At 39.1% G+C, this 27911-nt stretch overlaps 1 protein-coding gene across 1 annotated transcript; it reads right to left on the bottom strand.

Moving 5' to 3' along the window:
• Positions 1–9: 9 nt before the first annotated feature.
• Positions 10–27752, bottom strand: clic4 (chloride intracellular channel 4). The gene is made up of 6 exons (XM_079832867.1): positions 27278–27752; positions 6902–7011; positions 4128–4253; positions 3917–4023; positions 2030–2211; positions 10–1877 (listed from the first exon to the last, which is right to left on the bottom strand). The coding sequence occupies exons 1-6, from the start codon at positions 27344–27346 to the stop codon at positions 1713–1715; spliced, it is 759 nt and encodes a 252-aa protein (XP_079688993.1). The 5' UTR covers positions 27347–27752; the 3' UTR covers positions 10–1712.
• Between the last annotated feature and the right edge of the window lie 159 nt (positions 27753–27911).

Genomic DNA, 27911 nt, shown 5'->3' on the forward strand with positions numbered 1-27911 from the left:
TCCAAATTTGTCATAGCTGCCAGCAGTTTATTTAATGAGAGTGTGATGGCATATGGCAAACATGCAGTGTTTTTATAGTTAATGTCAAACCTGTTTCTTGCACACACACACACACACACAGGCCAAATGGGAAACCTACAAAGAGCAACGTTTTAACATTCAGTTACTCTGAGAGATATGGGCTGAATAGTATGGAGGGAGCATCTCTCTCTCTCAAAAAAACAAAAAGCACATTGCTGATTTCTTTAAATGCACAAAACAGAATTTAAAAAGGTGGCTCTGATCCAACTTTCAAATAACGTGCCAATGATCTCCTGTAATGACCTCAAAGTAAAAGTATGGCAGGCTGGAAAAAAATCCTTACATTTTCACTCAACCATCCACTGAGTTAACGCTGAATGTTTTCATTTTTGCTACCTTGCGGAAATGTATAAGGCCAAAGGTGTCATTACAAGTCGGTATCATTCTGCTGCATTCAGTTCATGAATGTATAAAAGTTGCACGTTAATCTCTGAAAACCAAAATCCAAGCATTTAATTGTCTCTATCACATTGGAAAAACATGGCAACCAATTTCTTTCATTATTATCTTGCTCCAAATCAGAAACATCAAGTTTACATTCAACATTGTATCAACATAAAATGCATTTTTTTACTCTGAGCCTTTAAATCAAACTTGGTAGACTATTCTGGTGAGACTGTAAAGCCATTTTCTGTCCATCCTTCATAGCACCACATCTTAAAAACAATTCACCTTCTTTAAATGAGATGTCCCTTGTACACTTAATATGTTGCTACTTTTTAAAAATGGTTAAGGACACTTCTTGTGAAGTGCAAGTGATGTAGTTCTACCTCTAGAGCTACACAGGCATTTCCCTTCATTTGTTTCGTGCCGTGGGATGCAGTTATGACAGCGCAGCACTCTTAACGTTAAATAACGAATCTAGAGTGAATAAGGCAGATCTATAGAATCTCTTCATGTCTCTATAGTCTCTGTTAAAGAGGCCTTTCTTTCATCAAAAGGCCACAGGTGCTGCAAATCTACTATATGGTATGTAAGGTGCCTTTTCTGCAGCTGATGACTAATGTATAGGATATGATATGATATATGATATGAACTTCATGTTTGAGTGTCAAACTTTGATATCAACATAAGTCAATATGCACTTCATTTCAAACTTCAATAAAGCGTCTTTTGGAGACATCGGTCGGTGTGTTCAGAGTGCTACACTGCTCTCTTAAACTCTCTGAAAATAAACACTGGAGCTTTTTAACACTGTTCAAATGCGTTTAGATATAAACAGAACAAAACTGCTTTATAACGGTTCACGTTGCAAGCTTAGAAAAAGCATTGTTTTCATATTTTAAATCCATAATAAAACAAAAGGCTGGTGAACCCACTCTGTTATTGCTACATAGTGTGGGTGAGAGGAATAGATATGTGTGAGCCACATGCTCACACGCCTTTAGCCATCATACACCGACAGTATCTGGCATTCCCTGCTTTAACACTTAAACTAGGACAAAAAAAGTAAAGTGTGAAAACAACGTCCTAAAGAGCTGTAACGGGGGAGGGAGAAATCATGCATTTATTTACTCTAAATAAAAGAGAAGGAAAAAATGAGTCCATAGCTTGTTTTTTTTTTCCTCTTTCTCGTGTGATGGAAAAGAACCAGTCCCAGCGCAGGGAGGGGAGTGAAGGAGATTGAGTAATTATTTAACAAGCCGTTTTGCTACATCGGCGTAGGCGATCTCGATCTCCGTGTCGCTGGGACATGTGTTGGTGAACTCCTCGCGCTTGTAGGCATTGTTCAGGTACCTCCAGATGCCTGTCATGTCTTTAGGGATCTCAAAGCCTCTGTACTTCTTTGCCACCACCTGCAAACCGAAAGAGAAAATTAACTGGTACATCTTTTTGCTTAGTTTGTCATGTATCATGGCGTATAATAATCATATTAAAATATCATTTGAAGCCCAAAACAATATTCTGAAATTCTCTTTAAACCGAGGCAGAGGTTGACCTGGTTTACCTTAACGATGTGGAGTTTGGGCAGCAGGTTGCAGTCAGCCAGAGTCATATCTTCACCGTCTAGGAACCTGCGCACAGAGGCCTTCACGTCCTCCATGCTGTTGTGGTCGATCTCGTCCGGTAGAGGAGAGCACAGGTACTCATCCAACTTCTGTAAGGTCTTCAGCAGTCCCCTTTCCAATGCTATAAGTCAAGAACAATTGAAAGTTAGTTAGGTATAACTGTAAAAAATAAATAACAGTGTGTTAACGACAAAGATAGGGGTTTTTCTTCACAGTTTTAAATGGTTTGCAGTTCACAAAATGTATGTGAACACTCCAAAAGAAATCTATTGCTGGGTACACACCATAAGATAATCGATTTTGGGCCGATTTTACCCCTTCTGACAATCCTAGGTAAACTCCAGATTATCTTGATGGTTCTACAGATTATTTTATCAGATTTCCCTGTGGTGTGGTGTGTGTTAGGAGTGACTGAATGTGCTCGGAAGAATGTCAGACTGTTAAATCTATGATTTCTTATCACCATGTTTGTGGTCTTTCACATTCTTAAAAAAATCTTATAAGATTTAAACAATCTTTTAGTGTGGCCCCAGCTTAAAGCACACCAAACTCTGATCATCTCAGGTGGTCCACAGTGCAGTTCACTTGTAACATGTAGTGTGATTAATAAAAAAATTATATAATTTAATTAGAAAAATCAAAGTTGTTTCTCTGATTTTCACCTTGTTGACAGACAGACACTTTAAAAGCTTTTTTAAATCAGTGTCTGTTTTTACCAAATTGCAAAGACACAACAAAAATATCCCAAATCCCAGTAAATTAATAAAAGTAAAAATATTGTCAACTACAAACGGAAGGTTTCAAGGAAGGGTCAATTTTTTTAGAAGAAATTACACAATTTTGCAATGCACAAGTGGACCAATTACAGGAGAGATATATTTGTATAATATAATAAATATAATATAGAATATTATAGAATTAAAATAATAATTAAAATAGAATATAATTAAAATAGAATAGAATTCACAAAATTAGAAGAAAAAAGTCTAAAAAAAGAGTCTAAAAATAAAGAAGAAAAAAAACATAATAGTAATCTGCCCTCTAGAGGGAGAAAGTTCCAAAACTGAATTGCAGTGTTTGGTTGCACTTCTGCTTCGCTGCCACATAAGGGCATAATAACACTCCAGTGAAAGCTGATCCTGACACGCATAATATCAGCATGCCGCTATTACAGGTTACCAGTTAAGCTCTAAACTTTCAAAAGTGACAAACTAAAATGTAACGGCATGTTCTGCTCTCCATGAGAGGTCTCTTAGTGATTTCTCCTGTACACAGCGCTGTCTGCTAGCACTGAGACAATGCTGACAGACTCCAGTTGGAAAAGAAAGGCTGTTATCACCCACAGTCAACATTTCACAAGGGTGGAGACTTAGTTTAGTTAGTTTATGTTCAGGGTCAGTGCCAAACTGTTATTGAGCCGAAGAATCTTTGAGACTCATTGTCGGCATTGCACCAAGGCAAATTCCTGACATATTTATCATTCTGACAACAGTTCTACACCTACTGATAAAAGTTACTGTTACTTTGACCAAATCTCATTTTTATGTTACTCACTATCAAATCGCAGCTCCGCCTACAGCACTAAAGCATGTAAATGAGACACTGGATCCAAGCCCTGCGTTATCTAAACTAGAGACAACACTGTTTATATACACAACATGAGACATGGAAACCATAACCAGGTCCAATCTCTCAAACTAGAGCAATAGAAACTATTTGTGCAGTTAAACTGAGCTTATCACATGGGGGATTATTGTATGTACACTGAACAATGTACATTTGATCGTTTGTTTAGAGGTGACAAAGAGTGAAATCTTTCTGGTTACCCTCGTTAACATCAGGTTTGGAGTTCTTGATGAAGGCAGAGAACTTGGCAAATATATCCATCCCTGCAGTGTTGGATTCTGGGTGTCTGGCACCAAGTTTAGTGTACCTGAGTGTACAAACACACACACATAAAAGTACAAATAAATGTCACATTTGGACAGGGTGTTGACAGACATAACACTTAAAACACAAACACACTCTTTCACTAACTTTGGAGGGCAGAGGATGTCCTCTAGGAACTCTTCGATTTTGTTGACATCTGTCTTGACCTCTCCATTAAAGGTGATGAAGGGAGGGTGGGTTCCTGGGGCCAGATTCTGCAGATCAGCTGGTTTTCTACCAAGAAGAAAAACATATTAAGTGATAGACTAATATGGCTACATTCACACTGTCAGTTTTTGGGATTGACAACCGCATCTACTCAAAATGTCCTGTTCAAACAGCAACTTACAGTAGTGCCTCAAAATACTGTCTTTATGAACGGGAGACAAGTCTGTATTCTCTAACCAGTAACCATAGCAAAGTCCATAAAGTGGCTCTCTTGCACTGTATGACATAACAGACAACTAGTTGTCCAGTCCGTTTCCTTTCACACAGTGCGAGTTTGCAGTTGTGTGCCTGAAAATTTACGGGTGTGAGTTCGGTTATAGAATGTGGTTGTCACTCCCATACATAACCTATGGTTAGGCTGTGGTTAGGGCGATATCTTATCGTTTGCGATATAGCAGTAAAAATTCTCCCCACGATAATAAGGCAGCCCACGTGCAGAACGAAAACAACTATGGCGGAAGCTGCGGAGGAGTTTATCGCTAAAAGAGGAGCCAACTCTACAATCTCGAACCTGTACACACAGATATATTTATTTTCACTCGCTGAGCACTTGGACTGAGCGCTTGAGAGATTTGCACTTTGTCAAGTGATCCGAAAAGCATGGGAAAAACATGGGGAATGGTACTAAATTGATATTGTCATTGATAACGTTATCGCAATAAATACCAGAAAATATTGTGATACATTTTTAAGGCCATATCGCACATCCCTAATACACACATGCAAATATTTCTTAAATAAATACATGAAGGAGTGTGTATTTATATATACACATAATAATTATTATACACATAACACACACACACACACACACACACACACACACACACACACACACATATTATGTAAATCTATAACAAGAGGTCAGCATGGCAGAGCCCAAGGACTAGAATACAAGGTGCCCTTGGGGGCTGCATACAGTTTGCACAATACATAGGTTTTACAGAGCCTAACACACCTAACACACACTTAGCGTTGTATAAAACTAGTATTGTTAAATACCCTACTCCTAAAATAAATATTTTTGCATTAAAAAAAAAACTCTGTTGTACATTAATTGTTTTTCCCAAATGAGGACATCCCCTGATATCCATAAAGAAATATGAAAACACTTGAGGGTTCAGCAATTGAGAGGGTATATGTCCCATGAGGCCTTGAAGGCAGGAACACTCTGATCTTACCAACTACAACAACAGGAAATGACCTCACACCTTTGGCATGAGCACAAGGAGCACCCTATCCCTTGTGTTGGCACAAAGGAAAGGGTAAGAGAGGAGAAAACAAGCAGCTAGAAAGAAAGAAGGAAGAAGGAAAGAAGGAAAAAAAGAAGGAAAGAAGTTAAGAGAGGTTGTTAAGAGAAGTATAATATATAATATAGTATAATTAAAGGTCCTGTTCTTCGTGATCCCATTTTTCAAACTTTAGTTAGTGTGTAATGTTCCTGTTAGAGCATTTATAATACCTGTAAAATTATAAAGCTCAAAGTTCAATGCCAAGCGAGATATTTTATTTAACAGAAGTTCCCTTGCAAAGCCTACAGCGAACGGCTGGTTAGGACTACATCCTGGTATTTCCTGCTTTAATTACGTCAGTAGAGCAGTATGTCGACTAACCTCCGCCCACAAGAACGCGCGAAAAAGGGGGCGTGGTCTTGTTGCTCCCGCGTGGAGAATAGGAAGTGTGGCGTTCGGTTGCGTTCGTATAGTTTGTTTGTTGCCATGTCGTCGAGACGCTGTTATTTTCATCCCGGAGTCAAGTCAGCTTTGTTTGGCTTTCCCAGGGCCGCTGTACTTAGAGATCATTGAGCGCATGCATCCCCGTTATGGTGAGAGGCGTGACCTTTCCGATAACGTGCGCTCTGCGTGCGCTAAGCTGCTGTCGAATCACAACACGGGAACCGCTGGCACAATCAGAACTCGTTACGTATTTCTGAAGGAGGGACTTCATAGAACAGGGAAATCTTTCAAGCCGTTTTGAGGACAGTGAAAACAGCAGTATACAGATAAGTAAATTGTGTGAAAAATACTGTGTTTTTTTACACGCGAAACATTAACACATGTTATATTGCACACTGTAAACACAATCAAAGCTTCAAAAAAACACGAAAAACGGGACCTTTAATATAATCTGAAGAGAAAGTGGGAGAGAGAGAAATAAACTGTGTGGATGTCATCATAGATCAATGTGACTACATTTAAATATTTAAAGCACACACAGCCAGAATCACAGTGAGTCAGTCAGTGGATACTATATAATAACAGGTTAAAGTCACAGCTAATATTAGCTGGCTTAACCTCATTTTCAGAGTTCTGAAGTCTCAAAGTGTTGCCACAGATCATCAGTGGCACACAGTTGTGTGCAGAATATAGTTAGTGTCTCTGCAGCCTCTCCGTCACACTAGTGTCTAAAATTCCTCAGTGATTACAATTACAATATCAGAGATCATTGACTCATCACACACCCACACACAACGTTTGCTATCTAAAAGGGGATATACAAATGTAATTATCTACTTTATTTTATAAATCATTGTTCCAAATGAAGACAACACCATGTCACCATGGAAGTTATTTTAAAATTTAGTCACTTTTGGGAAAATGTCTGTCTACAAACAACACACACACACACACACACACACACACACACACACACACCTTTTAAGGTCCACAGTGGTGACATTGAAGACCACACCCTTCAGCCACAGGATCATGAAGAGACGCTGAGAAAATGGACAGTTGCCGATACTCTCTCCATCACTGCCCGCCTGAAAGAGAAAGAAGAATAATAAATCATTAAAACTGTCATCATTCCAAAGAGTTGCTCCACATCAGCTGAAATTTCAGCACTGAACATGTTGCAATCACAGGGTCATTATCGTACAACCCTGTACCAGATCATAGCCAGAGAAAACAACAAACCAGAAAGATATTTTAACTGTTAAACAATCACGTTAGATTTATTTGACTGTAGGCTTGCTTTAGTTGTTTGAAAATGTCTAATAACAGTGAGATCCAGTCCAATACTGAGAACAGCATTATATATTATGTTTTATGGGTTTCTTTATCTTCTAATGATGGAAATGACAGTGCCATTCTAGCAATTTAAAGCATGGTTATATGCATGTATGTTAATTAATTCTTTAGCAATGCATTTACTGGCATTCCAACAATACTAAATCTCAAATCTTCAGATAGCATGTGTATGTGTGAGCATTTTTTGAAAGACATGAATTCCACAGTGGAGATATCACCAAAAGGAGCCCACCCTCCTCCTCCACATCCCTCGGCTGAATACAACACTATGTGTGAAGTCCAACACACAACAGACAAGATGCGTATGACTCAGAGAATAGAGATGTTCCTGTGTGCTTTAGCAATTCAGATTCAGCTGACCTGACCTGAGCGAGAGAGAGAGACAGACAAGAGAGAAAAAACCTCTTGAGCTGCCTCATAGGGAGCATTTTAAGGCATCAAGTGTGATCAATACAAAGACCATTCCAGTAATATTGTAAAATAACTGTTTTCTATTTATATTTTAAAATTTAATTTATTCAACTGATGGTAAAGCTGAATTTTCAGCATCATCATTACTTCAGTTTTCAGTGTCACATGATCCTCTAGAAATTATAAATATGCCGATTTGGTGCTCAAGAAATACATTTTTTCAGGATTCCTTGAACAGAAAGTTCAAAAGAACAGCATTTAATTGAAATAGAAATATTTTGTAACATTATAAATGATTTACTGTTAAATCAAGATTTCCTGTCAATTGATCAGTTTAATGCGTCCTTGCTGAATTAAAGTATTGATTTATTTAGTAAATATATACACACACCCACCCCACATTTTGGACATTAGTAATCCTTGTGGACTAGGCAATCTCAGAATGTATTGCAATGTCTCAGTCAAAAATATATCTAAGATTTAAATTATTCAATAACAAAAGGATTTCTAAAAATATTTAAATAAAAAAAAAATTGACATGCTCTTTATCAAAAATTGTATGCTAGAATATTTCATTTATTCTTTTCTATAAGTTATGATTAGATGAAAATCCCCATCATTTATTAGAAGAGAAACCCCATTCTGTACCACTTCAGGAAGGCATTACACAATTATAAATAGTCCGTTCTGGATACTAGCATGTTCTCAGAGTTCAATAAGCCTCACAGAGCAGCACTGATATCTGAATCAGCTTTTTTCCTTCAGCAGTGTATTGTTGCCCGCTCTCGTTATCTGGTTTCGCATGTTGAAAAGAATCCAGCAGTCCAATAAAGAACAGAAGACTTTGTTCTAGCGAGTTCCCTCTCTCTTTCATTCTTCCTCCATCTCTCTCCCGTCCAGACACCCTGCTGGTATCTCTTGTTCATACACTTTCTCTCTCTCTGTGGTGAACAAAAGCTTTACTTCTGTTCAGTGCTCATTGAGGCTGGTCCTTCTCCTGTTGACTCAGGGTTCATTTTGAGTGGTTTCTTTTGTTAAAAAAGGCTGATAAATGTGTGCCCTTCACATACATTAAATCACATACTCAAAAAAAAAAAAAACAGTCTTTCTGAGAAAGAAAATGGGCATTATTCAGAGAGGGGAGTAAGAGTAGGGTTGTGCCGATGGACGATGGCTGACCGACATCACGATGGAGCGCCACCATCGTGATGCCACGCCCCCGTTGCGAGTCTGTTGTGAGTGCGACGCACACTCATCCTCTTATAAAAACTTAGCAGGGATTGCTCCGTAAATTAATTTGAGAATGTAACTAATGCATATGCTATTTTAAATACTGTAGTCAGATATATGTATAGCCTACATTTTGAAATCATTTGAGGCTGAAACATCCATAAGCATGCGTGTTTATTTTAGCACTTCGTCAGTGAAACAACACAGCCTATAAAACATTTAAACGATTTTCAGTAAATAATGGTTACCTAAAGAATATAAGAAAATTTAATATTAGTAAGAAAAATATTTGATTCATACCATTTCCCCGCAAAGATGCTTCATTACCGTTCTGCGCTTTAAGAGGAATGGGACACAAGCTGGATAGACACCTTTCAAATATATCTTTGTGTTTTCTCCTGATGTTGCAAGGCAACACTTGTTGTAAAAGGTATGAAGAGCGGATTTTATCTTCCACAAGGTCAAGACATTTAGGCAATGTTTGATTATTCACACCCAGAGAAAACAAAACTAAAATCACCGCAGCGTGTGTGTGAAATGCGCTATTCAAATAAACCAAACTTGACGCGCATTACCAAGTTTAATAACAAGAACAAACTGTGTTAAATAAAGTTTGAAGTAAAAAGGTATTCGTCCTACAGTGTTTTTTATACTTTACCACAGTAAAGGATGGGAATAGTTATTATAGACTTAATTATAAGCAAACAAAAGGAAGAAACGTTTATAATCCCCTGCGAACATGGGTGCGACGTGAGTGAAGATTTGGGAAAAGAAACGAGATGTCCATGTCCATTGGGATAAAATGGACTACTAGGCCTATTGTTAAAATTCACGGAAAATCGAGTGACCAGGTCCAGATCGCAAAACAGAATGAAAAAGTGCTATCTGACCATTATTTCCTTTCAAGGCTAAACAAGGATCAATTTAATGCATCCTTGATTAATAAAATAATTACTTACTGAACCCAAACTTTTGATAGTGTATAAAAAAAAAAGATTAACATATTCATATATGCCGTCCTGTTCTCTAGATATCACAGGTAAAATATTCCAGTGTGACTGATAGTGATCAAGAAAGAAAGAAAATCGGCAATGGCAAATGTGTCAGGGCAAATGATCATCTTAAGTGATTTCTTGTCTGCAAATATTAGAATATTATATTACAGGGCCTGAGATCATTATGGCTGTGTTTGTTTAAAGACAAACCCATTCAAATTTAAAGGAAGTCAAATCAATTGCTAAATCAGAAATGGATTATCACAGATGCCACAAACAGAGGTCTTTCCAATCAGTTTTCTCGTTGCAGTACCAGTAATGGCCTGAGGGCCCACAGCTGTGGATTCCCCAGGGTGTGTTCTCTACTCATCTGCTCCATTCATCACAACAGAGAGCAAACGGTCTCTCCTCACACAAAGAGGTTTAATAATAAGACCAATTGTTGGTATTAATGAGGGATGATTGAGATAAGCTCTCAAAAGGACGTCAGCCATTGGTGTCCCTGCAGAATTGTATTAAAAAGCATCTAAATTTAATTATTCAGGGGTCATAAACCAACGCTAGGTGCTTTTGAATCAAAATGTTTTAAGCTTATTCACTAACTACAACACATCTTCTTATATAGTAACAACAAGACAAGACAAAGTCATAAAGCATGAACAAAAGATGGGTGGGCTTTCACAAACCGTTTACATGTTAAACCCCCTTCTGTCTTTATTTCTCCACTTTTTGTTTTTTACTCCTTTTCTCTCTCACCTCCCCTGCTGTAAGGCCTCTGAGGATGGTGGGGAGGGGAGCAGAATATATTCCAGAAATGTCCAGCATGGGGTGTTGTAAGAGGGTTTTGTTTAGGTTTTTCGACGTCGACTGAGGGCAAGCATTTCCTCTGAGACAGCTGCTCACTCATCCAATCTTAATTCAAACTATTTGACTAAAATAAACAACAGCTACACAACACACCACTCACACCTCAAGACACGGGAACGTCTGTGCTGCATGTTTTTAATCTGTCAGTTTTGAACAGAACTGGCGTTGTTCCCTTAAAATCGGAAGGGCCCAAATGACCTTTGAAAGATGCCCATAGTCAAAAATGAACAGTATCAGTGTGTTTGCATCTCTGTTTTCCATAGATGTTGCCCTCTATACACATCTCTCCATTCAAGGAGGTCTCGCTCTCTCTCTCTGATCCATATGGATGGCTCTCCAAACACAAACAGAGCCCTTTTGTTCAACACCTCTTAAAAACACATGGGTGCATCCAAAAGAAAAGAGGGAAAAAACAGATGGCAGTCTGAGGAAGTGAAAGACAGGCATACCTTATATGGCAACACAGAAACCTCTAAAACAGAAAGCTTATAAAAAATAAAATAAAAGATATATCAATAAATAATCCAATCAGAGACAGATTTCACTTCTCAACTTCTCAACTCTTTCACTTTGCTGCTGATGGTTTTTTTTATTATATCGAACTGTCTGATTCAGTGAATCGGTTTAAAACACTGAATGTTTAGAAAGATGTCAGATTTGTAGTAAACATTTATTTATGGTTAATGAAAGTAATTTGTACATTTTAATAAAAACATGCATAGACTAATATTGTGAAGTTGGACATTTTTTTATGTATAAAAAGACTATTATTATGTTATCCAAGGCTGCATTCATTTGATCAAAAAAGTAATACTGTGGATAAAATGTTCAAAAGAACAGCATTTATTTAAAAAAAAAAAAAGTATTTGTATTTACTGTCACTGTTTATTAATTTAATGCATCCTAGCAGAATAAAATTATTATTTTTTTAATTCTTACTATACTATATAAAAATATAATTATACTAGTCTTTTTTCTTTTAAATCACCATTCCTCAGGTATCATTAAAAGGTATATAGATGTAATTTTTCAGCTATATCACACAAAAACCTTGTTCATCATCACTATGTTCACTGCTAATATGCTTTGAGTTGCATGATGCGTGTTGCATTTATAATGCATCTTAATAAAGTGTGCAACATTGTCAGGGACAGATGGAGGATGTGAACTCTTAAAGGAGAAGCACACATAGCTACAACTGTCCAGTGGAGACAGTGAGTCATCGTACAGTAGCTGGTGAACGTGTCACCGTCTCCATCTGATCTGGCTCTCTGTGAGTGATCTCATCTCTTCCAGCACAGCTCTAGAGGGCAACTCAATATGAATGTATGAAGGTTGTCTCTCTCTCTCTCGAACACACACACACACACACACACACACACACACACACACACATTTGTTTCACTTTATTACTGAGACTTCCACTGATTTGGTCTAAGGTTAATTATATTTTCTATTGCCTAACCCAACCCCTACCCCTAAACCTACCCATCAAAGAAACATGTCCAAGATACTTGATTTAAATAAAAACATATTTTGGCTGATTTAGAATCCAAAGGACCAGTAAAATGTCCTCACTAGTCGGTTGTCATAATATTTTACTATGCAAGTGTGGACATTTGGCTCTCACAAGTAAAGCTAAACCTGTACACACACACACTAACTCACACCTCAACACAGACACATACTCATGGCACAGCACCCATTCCTGCCCTCTATTTCAACCTCCCTTGTTAGGCCACACTTTGAGATTCCCACAGGACAGAAATGTGTGTGTCTGGAGGTGGGGCCGAGGGGGAAGTGCCCAGCCGACTAAATTTAGAACTCCAAACAGCCAAACTCTTCACAATCACAATGTGCTCATTCTCCAGCCCCTGTGCACAATCTGACCATGGTGTTACCTTATAAGGAAAGAGGGAAAAAGGGAAGGAGAAAAAAAAAAGATGTTTATTTCTCTGATCTACATATGTGCATTCTAAGATGTTCTGAAGGCCAAAAAAATTAGATAACAATAGCTTGAAAACCATGTAACTGGGCAGTAAATTATTTGTCTTTCTTAACTCCACATCTCTCTTTTTCTCTTTTTCTTGCCCAGTCTCTTCCCCTTCTAATGCTGAGCTTTGACTGATAGTTTTTCCATTTTCGTCAGTGAAGAAAGTAAACATATGGTTTACATATTAACATACTGATATTTATATGTTTTATGAATACTTTTCTTAGACACTTTAATTTACTGTTTATTAAAGTTAAGTTTATTAAATTAATTCACAATATAAACACATTCATTACTAATCTTATGCCCAATACAGGCTGAAATAGCGGAGCTTTTTTTAATTTACTGAAGGCTACAAATGGAATAATATTAATTTACAATATGTACACATTCATTATTAACCTTATGCCTAATCTGAAGAAAACGGCTTTGTTAATATTTCTTGTTTGTTAATTACATTATGAATCACATAGGCCTATTGTCAAATTCAAAATTAGACAAAAGTTTATTCATTTGCCTGAATATTTTTGTCTTTGTTTAACATTTCTGAAGCAGTGGTCTTAGCTTACATTTCTCTCACTTGACATCGAGTTGCACAGCTAAAATTAGTGCTCAGCCTCAGCAGATTCTGTGTGAACAAAGCCCGCCTACTCTGATTTGATTGGTTTTCTCAAATATTTTGACATTGACGAGAGGTGACAGACCAATGAGGCTCAGATGAATGCAAACACCTCTGCTTCTGACGTGCACTCTGCTCGGCGCCGCTGCGGATTGAAGAACACGCAGACTAAAAGACGGGACGAAGCTGAAGCCTCCCGCCAGTTGCATATGTTTTAAAGGTTAATAATAATAATAATAATAATAATAATAAAACATTTATTTGTATAGCACTTCATACATAAATGCAACTCAAAGTGCTTCACAAGCATAAAAACAAATAATAGGAATACAAATTCACACAACATCAATATAAAAGATTAAACAACAAAAGCAACATACGATTCAAAATGTAAAATAAAAGATAAAGAAATTGACAATGTCACCTCAATATCAGTAATAAAACCTTCACACAATGTTTTAATTCTGATAAGCAGCTTTAAAAAGATATGTCTTAACCCGCCTTTTAAAAATATGAATGCTTGGAGCCTCTTTTACTTCATTAGGCAGAGAATTCCAAATATTTGGAGCATAGTGACTAAAAGAAGTACCACCAGATCGTTTATGATTCACTGAATAATGTGCCAGAAGATTAGCGCTAGAGGATCTCAAACTACGATTTGGAACATATCTTAACAGACAGTCAGAAATATATAGAGGTGCCAGATTATGCAGTGCTTTATAAACCAATAAAATAACCTTAAAATAGAATAATCATATATTTTTTAGGGGGGCTGGGGCAGAAGTATGCTGAAGCCCCCCTATAAAAAGGGTCTAGAACCGCCCCTGGATCATGTGACACTGAAGACTGGAGTAATGATGCTGAAAATACAGCTTTGTGATAATTACATTTGAAAACATTAAAATGGAAAACTTATTTTAAATTGTAATATTTCGAAATCAATATATTGTGAAACAAATTTACCTACCCTGTTCACATGAAACTAGTGTAAAAAAAAGGGGGTGGCGGCGGGGGGGTATAGCCAACTTTCAACTGTCAAAATTGTTTGAACTGAACCTAAAACATTTCTTCAAAACACGTAATGGTATCTGAAATATATTTATTCAAAAAGCTCAGTTGCACTTCAAACCGATTATAATAAGGAAAACTAAACATGATTCAAAAAAAGGGGGGGGGGGGGTACATAGACATTTATAATGTTTCCAGATTCCATGCAGGCCTCCCGTACGCCACAAAGTTTGTGCAAACATTCCCAGAACATTCCTCCTAACAAAAAAGCAGACCTGAGACTGATGACTCACGGCCACGCTCCTAGCCAGTCATTGGTCACCAACAGCGCACACACACACAGGTCAACAGACACATGCGGAGTCTCGTCTAACCTACAACACTGGTTACACAGTGTTGCACCAGCTGAATAAACAAGTCTTTTCAAATGAACAAAACATGGAGATCGCTTTCGTCAGGAGACAAGAGCCAATCAGCTGTTCTAGACTAAACGTATGCAAATCAATGACAGAATCCAAGATGAACTTACAGGCTAAATGACCACGTTCACAGGTCAAAGAACTTGGTCAAATTTGCCTACATTTAACATTTAAAAGTAAATTCAAATGCTGGCGGTTACAGATGTCAGTAGCTAGGTTTCCATCACCCTGTTTTTATGTGCATTTTGAAGCATCACAGCAGAAACGAGTGATGGAAATGCCAAATGTAAAAAAAAAATCCCTTAATTCGCAAAAACTTTTTTACGCTCACTTGAGGTGGTTTTTGACTCGTGCGAAAAAGAGTTAATGGGAACATGGGACATGAGAACAATGGGACATGGAAATGCATTTGCAGAATAAATTGACGTAGCGAACATTAAACCCACGTGACTAATCGTCTGTTTCTACTGATGGGGTCAAAACGTTGACATTCTGAAATGTCGTAGCCAAAGGTTGTAAGTAAAATTTCTGGTCACTACGACCTCCCAAAAATCCTGCTGACATTGTCTTTCCCATATGTATGTATTTTTTTCCAAATTTGAAAAGACTGACTTTACATTTGGATGAAAACCCCGCTAGTGATATCCAATGTCATTGTGGCACAGGACATCCTGTTCAAGGCCTGTGAGGAAATCAGAGGGCCAGGCAGTGCTGACACCGCTCCATATGCTACTGAACTCACACTCATATGACTGTTACACATAGCGATGTGTGTGTGTGTGTATCAGAATAAGAAAAAAAAGAATAAGTAAAATACCCTGTGGTCCCTATTATAAACCCAGCACAATGGGACGCTGGGCACGACAAGTGTTTTTTGATAGTTTCAGCCCGACGCAGTTACCATGGTCACGTCCTGCACCACGTTGTTTAAATAGCAAATGCATTTGTGCCCATTTGTGTGGCCATGGGCATGCTGGTCTGAAAATGAGCGCGTTAGTAATATGCACCAATAGGCGGGTCCACAACAAGCGTACACTCTCTGCTTATTACACACACAGGGACGTGCAGCAATACACAAACATTTTTAAATATTCAAAATAAAAGGATTCCTCTCTGCAGAAGTGTTCAGTCTTTCCACTCGCAAATTCCGCCAAGGTGCAAGCACAACTGGCTTTTAAAGGGAATGGGAGATGAAACTCTGATTGGTTTATTGCACATTACGACCAAAACACACTCATGACTCATTAAGAGAATAGGGACAACCCTTTTAGACCATGCGCCGACCATTGTTTCCATCGTTACACTAGCAAAAGTGAATTTGGACACGCCCTGAGTGCACTTGTGCCGTGCACTTTAGACAATGCGTTTAGATCGTTAAAATAGGGCCTATTCTCATGTGTAATATCTATTATTTTAGGTCTCAAATAATATAACGGGGGATTTACAGAACATGTGACCCACTGATAATCTAGTTAAAAATAAACCAGCAATTACACTTCATTATTTGCTCTCTCTGAATCCTGCTCAAAGCGAAACTCCCTCGATAGCATCAATGCTATGCATAAATAATAGGGGTGTAACGGTACACAAAACTGACGGTTCGGTATGTACCTCGGTTTTGAAGTCACGGTACGGTACGGGTTCGGTACAGCAGTTTTAAAAAATTGCTTTTTATTTATTTTTTATTAGACAGTGGTTTACTGAAAAAATTGTGTCTGTCCTTAAATGAATTAAATTATAACTAAAAGTTTCTTAAAGATAATGCTGTAAACTATATAGGGAGCCCTTACTTGCACATTATTACTATTAAAGGTTAACAACAGAGCTCAAACTATGAGCCTAAGCTGATATTCATGTTCAGTTATAGGATAATCAACACTCAAATAACACATTGTGTGCAAACATGTAAACTTCACATAAGGCAGTTTTTGCATTAACTCCTAAAATCGAATTATAAAATTATGTTTTTTCTCCAATTCGTTGTTGAAATATAATCTTAGTGTCTGTCATTTTCAAGACAGATTTATCTAAACATAGCATTAAATAATCAAGACATCACTAACAGGTTAAGTAGAATTAATAAATAAATAAATAAATAAATAAATAAATATATATATTTAGTGAAAGAGTTGATTTCTCTAGTGAATTAACAGCTGTGGACACTGAATGACTTCTGACTCTGAGGTGATGCTGCGTGACATTGTTTACAAGCTTTAGTTTGACGTCTTCCGCGATTAAAACACTGATTGAGCGATTAGACCACATATGATACGTTTCAGTAAGTGTTATCCTCAACATACCTTACGATATTAATTCATGTATATTCTTCTGGAAGAGATGATCGCGTTCACTCGCGCGCGCCGCTTGAATTGACGCGCCTATACAGTGATCAGTCGACACATTAAAGAGCGTCAAAACGGCATTTATCGTTTGAATTTCGTGATAAAATGGACTGAATACTTAATATGTTCGAGTGGGAACTAGGATTGAAGTGTGTTCCGTGCTTAAAACAAGCCAACTGTTAACTGTTAAAGATTGCATTCGGAACCGTTCGGTACACACGCGAACCGAACCGAAAGCCCTGTACCGAAACGGTTCGGTACGAATACGTGTACCGTTACACCCCTAATAAATAATAACAAATAAATGTCTCCAGTCATGCAGTAAGTATAAGGCTACACAGTATGCAGACACACAGATGTGCAAATCGCTGACCGGACCTCTCAACAACCAAATAAATATACAAATAAATTTAAATATTCTTAACTTGTCTTAGGGCGTTTTCACACCTACCTTGTTTGGTTCGGATTTTCAGACTTTTCAGTTTCGTCCGAATCAAAATTACAGGTGTGAAACCTCCCCCATACCACGGTGCGGACCAAACCTCCCCCATAACACGGTCCGGACCAAACAGACAAAATTTGGTCCGACGAAAAGAGGTAGTCTCGGTCCGGATCAAACTGAACAAAGGTTCGGTTCGTTTCTAGTGTGAAAGCATTTTCTGTATGGTTCGGACTTTCAGACCATTTACAGGAAGTTCCTGTTTGTGTTTAAATATTATAATGTTATTTTTTAAATTCAATCTAGGCTACATTGATTATGAAAAGTGAAAAGAGGCTCAATATGTCAGAAGACAGAAGGTCAAAAATGATTTTTAACAAAATTTTGTATGATTTTGCTTAGAAAGCCTTTCTTTAATGTGAATTTCATTTTGTATAAATTGTATCTTAATTTTAATCAATGTTTCATCAGATAGTTGACTGGATTTAATAAATAAGAAGCAAATAGTCTATAGCAGACAATAATCGCGGGAGCGATCACATGCTTTACACATGAACTGGAGCGCTCACATAATTGCAATGTGAAACCAAACCAAAACTAACCGAATGTATAAAATGTATCAAAACATGAACTTCGGTTCGGACCTTGGTGCGGACTTTCAGGTGTGAAAACGCCCTTAACCTTCCAAATAAATACATTTTAAAAGGGTAAATAATATACATGTTTTTTTCCCCTCTAAGGTCCACTTATAATGTTAGTAAAGTTTTTGGTGCCAAAAACAGTAAAACAATCATAAATCAAGCTACTATGGTTGCATGAATAATCAAAAACAACATGGATTAAAAGTCACATTATGGCTTTGAAATGATCAAATCATAAAGTCTGCATTTTACTTATATGCACTGCATGTTTAAAGGGGTGGTAAAACACATTCTTTTGAAGGCTTGACTGTGTTTGTGGGGTGCATTGTAACATGTGTTCATGCTTCGTTTAAAAAAAAATTGCCTTATTTTTCATATATTTGACCTTTATTCTACACTGCTCTGTCCCTCCTTGTAAAACGGTCTGATGCTTTCCGGGTTGTATGAAGCCAGTCCCTCAAAAATACGCGATGGGCTCAGATTGGTTAGCTGGCCCAGTGTGTTGTGATTCGCTAACCGCAGTGCACGTTTATCGGAAACGCCACGCCCCTTACCTTTCCCGGTAGACTGTGCTTTGGTCAGTATCAGAAACAATGGTGTCAATAAAACCACACCAATCTGAGCCCGAATCTGACCCAGAACATTTTAGTGAAGATGATCGAGCAGAACCTGTTCATTCCTCAAGAGTAAAGACTGTGGATCTATAGTGATCGCTACTGAATGGCACTTTAACTTTTGTATTTTTAGAATGATTATAGCCAAATATCTGTCGCAAGAACTATTAACCCAAAACGAACACTAAACATTGGCTTTACTAGTAAGTTAGCCAAATCACACACAGAACCATGTTTAGCATGCCTGTAGATAAATAATACATAAAAGCTCTAATCAAAGAATCATTTACACTAATGCCAAGTTCGCTGTTGAGATTTTAACGTTAGTGTTTGTAACGTTAGGTGTTCGTCGGATAACGTTAAGTATGAATGAGCATTTAACAGACTGGTTTGCAGAACAGCGCTGTCATCTGTTTACTTCCTTGCTACAACGTACAATGTATTACAGGAAAACACATTGATGAAAAATAAATCAGACTTACAGGTTGTGGCCCGTAAACAGCTTCTGTTTGTAAATGTGGCCCGTAAACAGCTTATGTTTGTAAATCCAGCTTTCAGGACAAGCCGTTGTGCATGTCCTGTATTGAACTCGCGAAGTTTGTAGAGGTTTTCCTCCGTGAAATGTGCTGCGGGAGCCCCGCACGCGTCGTGCATGATTCACACTGGCCGTGTTTGTCTCACGCAGCTGACGTTGTGCGAATCCTGTATTGAACTTGCGAAGATTGTGGAAGTTTTCCTCCGTGAGATGTGCAGCGGAAGCCCAGCGCGCGCCTGTTCCCCTGCGTCTCAAACACACATGTGCATATAACATGCTGTAAGTTAAACGCTCTGCAACGCACCCCCATCCCACAAGGAAGGCTGAACAAAGCAAGTACCCCAGACCTGCAATCCGGCTGAAAATAACAGCGTTTCGTCGGCATTGCAGCAACACCACTCCAGCCTAACTATACCACAACAGCGCCGCGATACAAAATGGCCTCACCCCAGTTATTTAATATTCTCGGAGGAGGGGTTTATGTAAATATTGAGCCTGTTGATGTCACCAACCCTGGAGGAATGTCTGTAGTCGCCTACTGGCCGTTTGCTGTAGTCCTTTGATTTCTTTAAAAGCAAATATCTCCCTTTGCTTTAAACTTTGAACGTTGTAACTTTGCAGATGGTGTTTATGCTCAAGCAGCAACATTAGACGCTAGCTAAAGTTAGAATAGTGAAATCGTGGTTTACCACCCCTTTAAGAGTGAAGCACAGCACTGTGTTCTTACACTTGAGCAGCTCATGATCCACCGGTGTCTGCAGCGTCTCAGAGTCTCAGTTAACAACATGACATCATGACTTTGCGTAAACATACACACCACTTTCTGTACGCATTTTGAGCTATGCGCGTGTATGTCTACGCCGTGTGATTCCGCATGTATGTGTACGCCGAAACGAACCTACATCTCCGCGTGTATGTCTACGGCATGTGATTCAGCATGTATGTCAACACCGCGTGATTCCACGTGTATCTCAACGCCGTGTGATTCCGCGTGTATGTCAACGCCGTGTGATTCCGCGTGAATGTAAATGGATTTATAAACATGCTAAATTATGTTTTTTTGAAAATGTAAAAATGCAGAATGTTTCTTGTGATGGGTAGGTTTAGGGGCAGGGGCAGTGTGTGTGTGTGTGTGTGTGTGTATGTGTGTGTGTGATGGGTAGGTTTAGGGGTAGGGGCAGTGTAGGGGGATAGAATGAAACGGCGTTGATAAACACGCTAAAAAGCGATTATGCGTCTTGATAGCACGCCAAAATGGCATAGCAAATTGGCGTGTCATACATACGCCATTTCATGAGATCAGTCTGCAGTTAAGGCTGCTCCACACAAACTCCATCACAAGTTTGGGTCACTTTAAAGGGATAGTTCACCCAAAAATTAAAATGATCCCCATGATTTACTCACCCTCAAGCCATCCTAGGTGTATATGACATCTTCTTTCAGATGAATACAATCGGAGTTATATAAAAAAAAATGTCCTGGCTCTTCCAAGCTTTATAATGGCAGTGAATGGCAGCCCAAAAAAGTACAACCATCCATTATAAAAGTGCTCCACACGGTGCCAGGGGATTAATAAAGGCCTTCTGAAGCGAATCAATGGGTTTTTGTAAGAAAAATACACGTTATTAAGTAAAATATCTAGCTTCCGGCAGACCGCCTTCCATATTCATCTTACGGAAAAAGCATAACTGCCGCATCAATGACGTCGGGCGTAGTGTAAGTGTTTTTGAACTGCGAGAGGTGTGTTACACTTTCTTTGTACGGAATTGCATTTGTCTGAAAGAAGAATGTCATATACACCTAAGATGGCTTGAGGATGAGTGAATTATGGGATAGTTTTTAGGTGAAACATCTCTTTAACATGCATTTGGATTTTTTAAGGATTTTCAGGAGGAGACTGGAGCTTTAGCTTTAATTTCTACATTTCCATAACGGCTCTACTTCCTGCTCTCTACTGCGCAGACTCTGTCCCAAATCTGCGCAAGATGTCAGCGCCATATTTGGACCTCCGGAGGCTTCAATTTTCTTCAGCGGAAGAGAATGAAGTTGCGTCGTCCATATTTTATATTATTAAATACATCCACTAAGTTTCTTGTTTAATCTAAGTTGAGGGGCATTCCCAGCATCAATCATCTATTAAACACAAACCTTAGTGTACTCATACTCTGTCTGCTGCAATAAAGGAGGAGCGACTGACATAAACTTTTCATTGGTTTGGAAATAAAAGACATGCCCACACACAGAACCAATACAAGACGACACAATGGAGCTCCAAACAACCAGATGAAACTTCATCATGAAGGCTCACTATCCTGAGATGACGGCAATGAAGCTTTCTGTTCAGATATGAGCCGTCTGTGAACGAGAGAGAGAGAGAGAGAAAAAAGAGGGGGGTGAAAGAGTTTGAGCCTGTCTTTTGTCCTTCAGACTGTTCAGCAAGGACAGGTCTCATGCAGTGAAAGCATTTGACTCTGGTGCAACTAGACTCCTAAAGGCCAAGAATGTGTCTATGTCTGTCTGCTCTATTAGTCCCGTATCATTGTGAGAACACCCAAAAACACAAACTTTCTCCAATCAGTAAACAGACATACTCGCGTTTCCTCAACAATCTTTTGGGGCATTTAAATGTCTGTGTTTACGTAAGTTCCCATCTTGGCAGATGATAAAAGTCTGAACTGCATCTGACCACTAGTTTGGGTTAAAATTGTAAGCTGTGAGAGATGAAAGGACACTCTGAGATGTGCCATAATCCTTCTCTAAACGCTTAATGTTTCGACAGACATATCACTGTCTACAGCACAGCAGATCTGAGCCTATGAACTCCTCATGAATATCAAAAAAGATAAAACTAAACATTTCACAAGTAAGACTCAGCATATCCTGTTTGTCCAAAGAGCAATAGTTCCTTTAAAAATGCATACAAAGCTATAAACATAAGGCCAAACTATGGCCTTGAATTCATTAGCAGTGATTAAACTAGAACTCTGCAGTTCACAGTGAACAATCGCCAACATCAGATTAAACAAAAATCAAACAGGAGACATAACACTGAAGTCATCTGACCAACATGCAGCCTAAACAATAATTAATCTAAAGAGCCAATCAAAGCAGAGCAAGGGTGACTGTGGTTGCATCATCAGCACCTGGACTGTACAAAGCACCTGAGTGACGGTGTGCTTCTGCAAACATCACCCCTGTCACATGGTGATCTGGCTTAGTGTGCACATGAAGTTGATATCTCTGCAAAATGCGAATCATGAAACTCTGCTTACATCACAATGCTAGGGTTGGGGGTTGCTTAAAGGGATAGTTCACCCAAAAGTGAATATTCTGTCATTTACTCAACTCACCCTTATGTTGTGCCAAACCTGTATAAAATTACTTGATTCTGTTCAAATCAACACAAAAGAAGATATTTTAAAGAATGTTGGTAACCAGACACTTGATGGCACCCATTGACTTCCATAATATTTTTTCCTACGTTCTTTAAAATATAGTGTTCAACAGAAGAAAGAAACTCATACAGGTTTGAAGCAACAAAATTTTCATTTTTGGGTGAAATGTCCCTTATATAAACCGATCAGACATAACATTATGACCACCTTCCTAATATTGTGTTGGTCCCCCTTTTGCTGCCAAAACAGCGCTGACCCGTCGAGGCATGGACTCCCTGAAGGTGTGTTGTGGTATCTGGCACCAAGATGTTAGCAGCAGATCCTTTAAGTCCTGCAAGTTGCGAGGTGGGGCCTCCATGGATCGGACTTGTTTGTTACTGATACTGACCACTGCAGACCAGGAACACCCAACAAGAGCTGCAGTTTTGGAGATGCTCTGACCCAGTCGTCTAGCCATCACAATTTGGCTCTTGTCAAACTGGCAAAAATCCTTACGCTTGCCCATTTTTACTGCTTCTAACACATCAACTTTGAGGACAAAATGTTCACTTGCTGTCTAATATATCCTACCCACTAACAGGTGCATTAATGAAGAGATAAAAATATCTGTAAATTTACCACACTTCTAGACATTTAAGTCTAACATCTGATAACAATGAGAACTGCAAATCCTTGCGCCTTCTGAGGCTTCAGCTGCATCATACTCTAGAGAAGTCACATCAATTTAACAGACACTGATCCCATTAAACCTCTGAGGCTGATCTCTAAATCTCAAATCCATTAGAGAACACTATAGGATACTAAAAGAACCAACTAAAAGAAAGACAAAGAATTCTAAACCAGTAGGTACTGAACAGATTCAGCCACACAAGAAGTGTGCTCAGAGCCCTTTTGAAACGCTCTGTATACTAATGCATACTGCAGTGCGCGATCAAAGCAAAAATCTGAACACGCACGTGGTAAAGATGACCAGCAGGTGCAGCTGTACAGAGGGAGGGAGGAAGGGAGACGACTGCATTATCAGCTGCTAGCAGGGGCAAGGTTTGCCTGGTTTCTATGGCAACAAAGGGGCTGGTCCGGCTGTGATGTTGTGCAGGAAGAAAAGGTGGAACAAAGATGCATTACATACATGCTGTTAATTATGAATGAGAGAGACATAAACGACAGAAAGGAAGGGAAAGAGGTCACTGTTATCTATCTATTGCAGTGTGTGTGCACTTTCAAACAAATAAAATTACACTCTTTACCCAGGCGCTATAGAAACAAAACACACATATGTGTCCCTGATATCAGCAGACTCTGTCAGTGCTGAAAGAGGATGATCTGTGGTATCTCATGCTGTTCCACATCAACAGCAGAATTGTTTTATCGCTGCTCATGTGCTAATTTTGGTGCTGATTTCATGTCAGTAGGAAACGCTGCTGTGAGTCAAGCTGTGTGCAAATACAAGACCAGCAGTTATAGACAATTTCCTGACTACCCCATTCATAAACTTGCATCACATGAGGTAAGTACAGTATCACTGAGAATTTCATCATGTTTTCAGACCGATATCAAGCACTGTATGACATCACAACAAAATACTTAAAAGGGCCCCATGAAATAAAAACGAATATATATATATATACACACTCACCTAAAGGATATTAGGAACACCTGTTCAATTTCTCATTAATGCAATTATCTAATCAACCAATCACATGGCAGTTGCTTCAATGCATTTAGGGGTGTGGTCCTGGTCAAGACAATTTCCTGAACTCCAAACTGAATGTCAGAATGGGAAAGAAAGGTGATAAGCAATTTTGAGCGTGGCATGGTTGTTGGTGCCAGACGGGCCGGTCTGAGTATTTCACAATCTGCTCAGTTACTGGGATTTTCACGCACAACCATTTCAAGGGTTTACAAAGAATGGTGTGAAAAGGGAAAAACATCCAGTATGCGGCAGTCCTGTGGGCGAAAATGCCTTGTTGATGCTAGAGGTCAGAGGAGAATGGGCCGACTGATTCAAGCTGATAGAAGAGCAACTTTGACTGAAATAACCACTCGTTACAACCGAGGTATGCAGCAAAGCATTTGTGAAGCCACAACACGCACAACCTTGAGGCGGATGGGCTACAACAGCAGAAGACCCCACCGGGTACCACTCATCTCCACTACAAATAGGAAAAAAAGGCTACAATTTGCACAAGCTCACCAAAATTGGACAGTTGAAGACTGGAAAAATGTTGCCTGGTCTGATGACTCTCGATTTCTGTTGAGACATTCAGAGTCAGAATTTGGCGTAAACAGAATGAGAATATGGATCCATCATGCCTTGTTACCACTGTGCAGGCTGGTGGTGGTGGTGTAATTGTGTGGGGGATGTTTTCTTGGCACACTTTAGGCCCCTTAGTGCCAATTGGGCATCGTTTAAATGCCACGGCCTACCTGAGCATTGTTTCTGACCATGTCCATCCCTTTATGACCACCATGTACCCATCCTCTGATGGCTAGATAATGCACCATGTCACAAAGCTCGAATAATTTCAAATTGGTTTCTTGAACATGACAATGAGTTCACTGTACTAAAATGGCCCCCACAGTCACCAGATCTCAACCCAATAGAGCATCTTTGGGATGAGGTGGAACGGGAGCTTCGTGCCCTGGATGTGCATCCCACAAATCTCCATCAACTGCAAGATGCTATCCTATCAGTATGGGCCAACATTTCTAAAGAATGCTTTCAGCACCTTGTTGAATCAATGCCAAGTAGAATTAAGGCAGTTCTGAAGGCGAAAGGGGGTCAAACACAGTATTAGTATGGTGTTCCTAATAATCCTTTAGGTGAGTGTATATATGTATGTTTTATGGTGTTAAAGAAACATGATTATTTATTTATTTGTATTCTGAAGTACTTTGATTTTAAATATATATAGGCTTTTGGATATGTCTCATTCAAGATTTTTGGATTTGGTTACAATAGGAAATACACAAATGCAGTAAAGATAAGAGCACTTATCAGATTTAGGTGTCAATCTGTAAACAAAGCCTATATTTAAAATATGAGTCTGTTCTAATGCTTTGCAGGGTCACTTCACAACTTCCGAGAGAGCTGACCTATTCTTCTAACGTGACAAACTGCCATAATGTTCATTGAATTATTAATTACAGTCCATTTAATACAGCAGGGGCATCCTTTAATTAAAGCCTCGGGAATCATAAATGCCTGGTCAGCTTTTTCAAGTCTGAAATCCAAAGTCCTTAGTGCTTTAATGCACTTGCAGTTTAGTAACCATGCGGTTCAGAGAGGAGAGCTTGTGTCGCACATTTCCAAACAGACATCAGACCCCAAACATCCACCGTTAGGAGCCCCCTCCTCTTTCTGGAACTCCGTCCCCTCCTCCACTTCCCTTCTCTCCCTCCTTTCAGTCTTTCGGGAGTTTTCCCGCTCTGCCGGGCAGAAGGCCTTTTGGAGGGAGAGAAAAGCAAGCGAAAGAAAGAGGACAGCAGGGTTCCCAGCAGTGGAGAGGAATTCGAATAATTCCAGTTTGATTACTCAGAGATCCAGAGGAGGACTGGATTTATTCTCTTCAGTTTATAAACCAATGAAGGGTTTAGTCTTGAGAAGCAAACCAACGAGAAATAGACCCCAACACCATCTCTGGTTCCATTAAACAGATCTGACTGATTCATGTGTGGGGTTCAAATATGACACTGTTATGAAGGCAAAACAATGCTGCAGCAGATAAAGAAAGGCGGGATTCATGTCTTCCATTCAAAGGGTTTCGAATGCAACACAATGCCCTTTCTTAACAGACATATCTTGAACTCTGGCACAGCATTTTGGCTTTTAGCTCCGTTTAAAAGTCTGGGTTACTCTGTATCCTGGACCGGACGGATTTCCTGCAGTCGGGATTAGGAACTGCAGATGTACATTGTTGTCGGTTTCTCATTCAACCTCTCCTCAAACCCGCGTGCTTTGTGCATTTAGCTGAGGGTGAAAACTCTTAGCCCTTTATATTGGTCCCATATAACAATCATATGCATATAAAAGAAACAGCATATAGTCAGATATTGCGTGATATTGAGAAAACGCCTCCACCCATCTGACATTCACATGGACACCGTGTCATCATTCACGCTTACTGTAAAACACAATGGCTGGATCATTTTTGGGGGGGATAAAAAAAGAAGAAAATGTGAATAAAAAAACAAACCAGAAAATGATTCGAAAACCAGATTTATTATTCAAATCGCAACAGAAGCCTGCAGTTTGGAAGATGTAGGCTTAACGTTAGACACTGACAGTCTCTCCATTCACTTTCATCGCATCATTATTCCATATAATGAAAGTAAAAGGTGACAAAGGGTATCGTTCTGCCTAAAATCTCGTTTGTGTTCACAAAAGAAAGTATTTTTGGTGGGTAATTTATGACAATATGTTCATTTTTGAGTGCACTGTCCCTTTAACCTTTACTTAAATGATTGGAGTTTCTTAGTCAGACTCTTACCTTCACAAAAAGCTCGATGACGGCTTCGTTATCCCCCTTCACACCGTTCTGAGGTACCGAGAGAGACATCCCGAACTTTTGCCTTTACACGGACGCGTTCGCAACAACAAACCTCGATTTCTTCACCTTGGCACAAAAAGTTTTCCTTTCACGCCTCCCTCTTTCTCGAACCGAGTTTTTCGAACACAAATATCACCCTGTGGTTTTTCCAAGCGCAACCGAAATACAGGGAGTCCGTTAAAATCAAGCTACGAGCTTTTCCACGAGATTCTACTACCTAGAAACACATCACTGAGAAAACCCAACAGAGTCCGCTATGTCTCCTCCTCAACTGTTCTCTCAGGATGGCGACGTCGAAGAGGGGGGAAATCAACGGGAGTATTTAAGGCGGTGATGTCATGCGCAGTGGCCTGAACAGGCGCGAGTGGGCCGAACACGTCTGGCGCGAGCAGAATCGGAACCGTGCCGCGTGCACAAGAACTAGAGCTTCCTGAATGTTTTTTCTGCTAACTTGCATTTGTATAGAAAAGTCATCCGACTTTTATTGTAATGTATAAGTTATATTGTAAGGGTACAGAGAAAGCTTTTAACAACATAGAGACCAGAAAAGTAAATCAGTTTCTAACGAGTTTAA

This window comes from Gobio gobio (assembly GCF_949357685.1).
Source record: "Gobio gobio genome assembly, chromosome: 13".
In the NCBI taxonomy this organism is placed as follows: domain Eukaryota; kingdom Metazoa; phylum Chordata; class Actinopteri; order Cypriniformes; family Gobionidae; genus Gobio; species Gobio gobio.

Bases quoted from the DNA above. Each gene is read 5' to 3' on its own strand.
- clic4 (XM_079832867.1), bottom strand. From the start codon at position 27,346: ATGTCTCTCTCGGTACCTCAGAACGGTGTGAAGGGGGATAACGAAGCC. The intron at 7,012-27,277 runs GTAAGAGTCTGA...TTTCTCTTTCAG, and splicing joins TCATCGAGCTTTTTGTGAAG to GCGGGCAGTGATGGAGAGAG. The intron at 1,878-2,029 runs GTAAACCAGGTC...TTCGGTTTGCAG, and splicing joins CCAAACTCCACATCGTTAAG to GTGGTGGCAAAGAAGTACAG.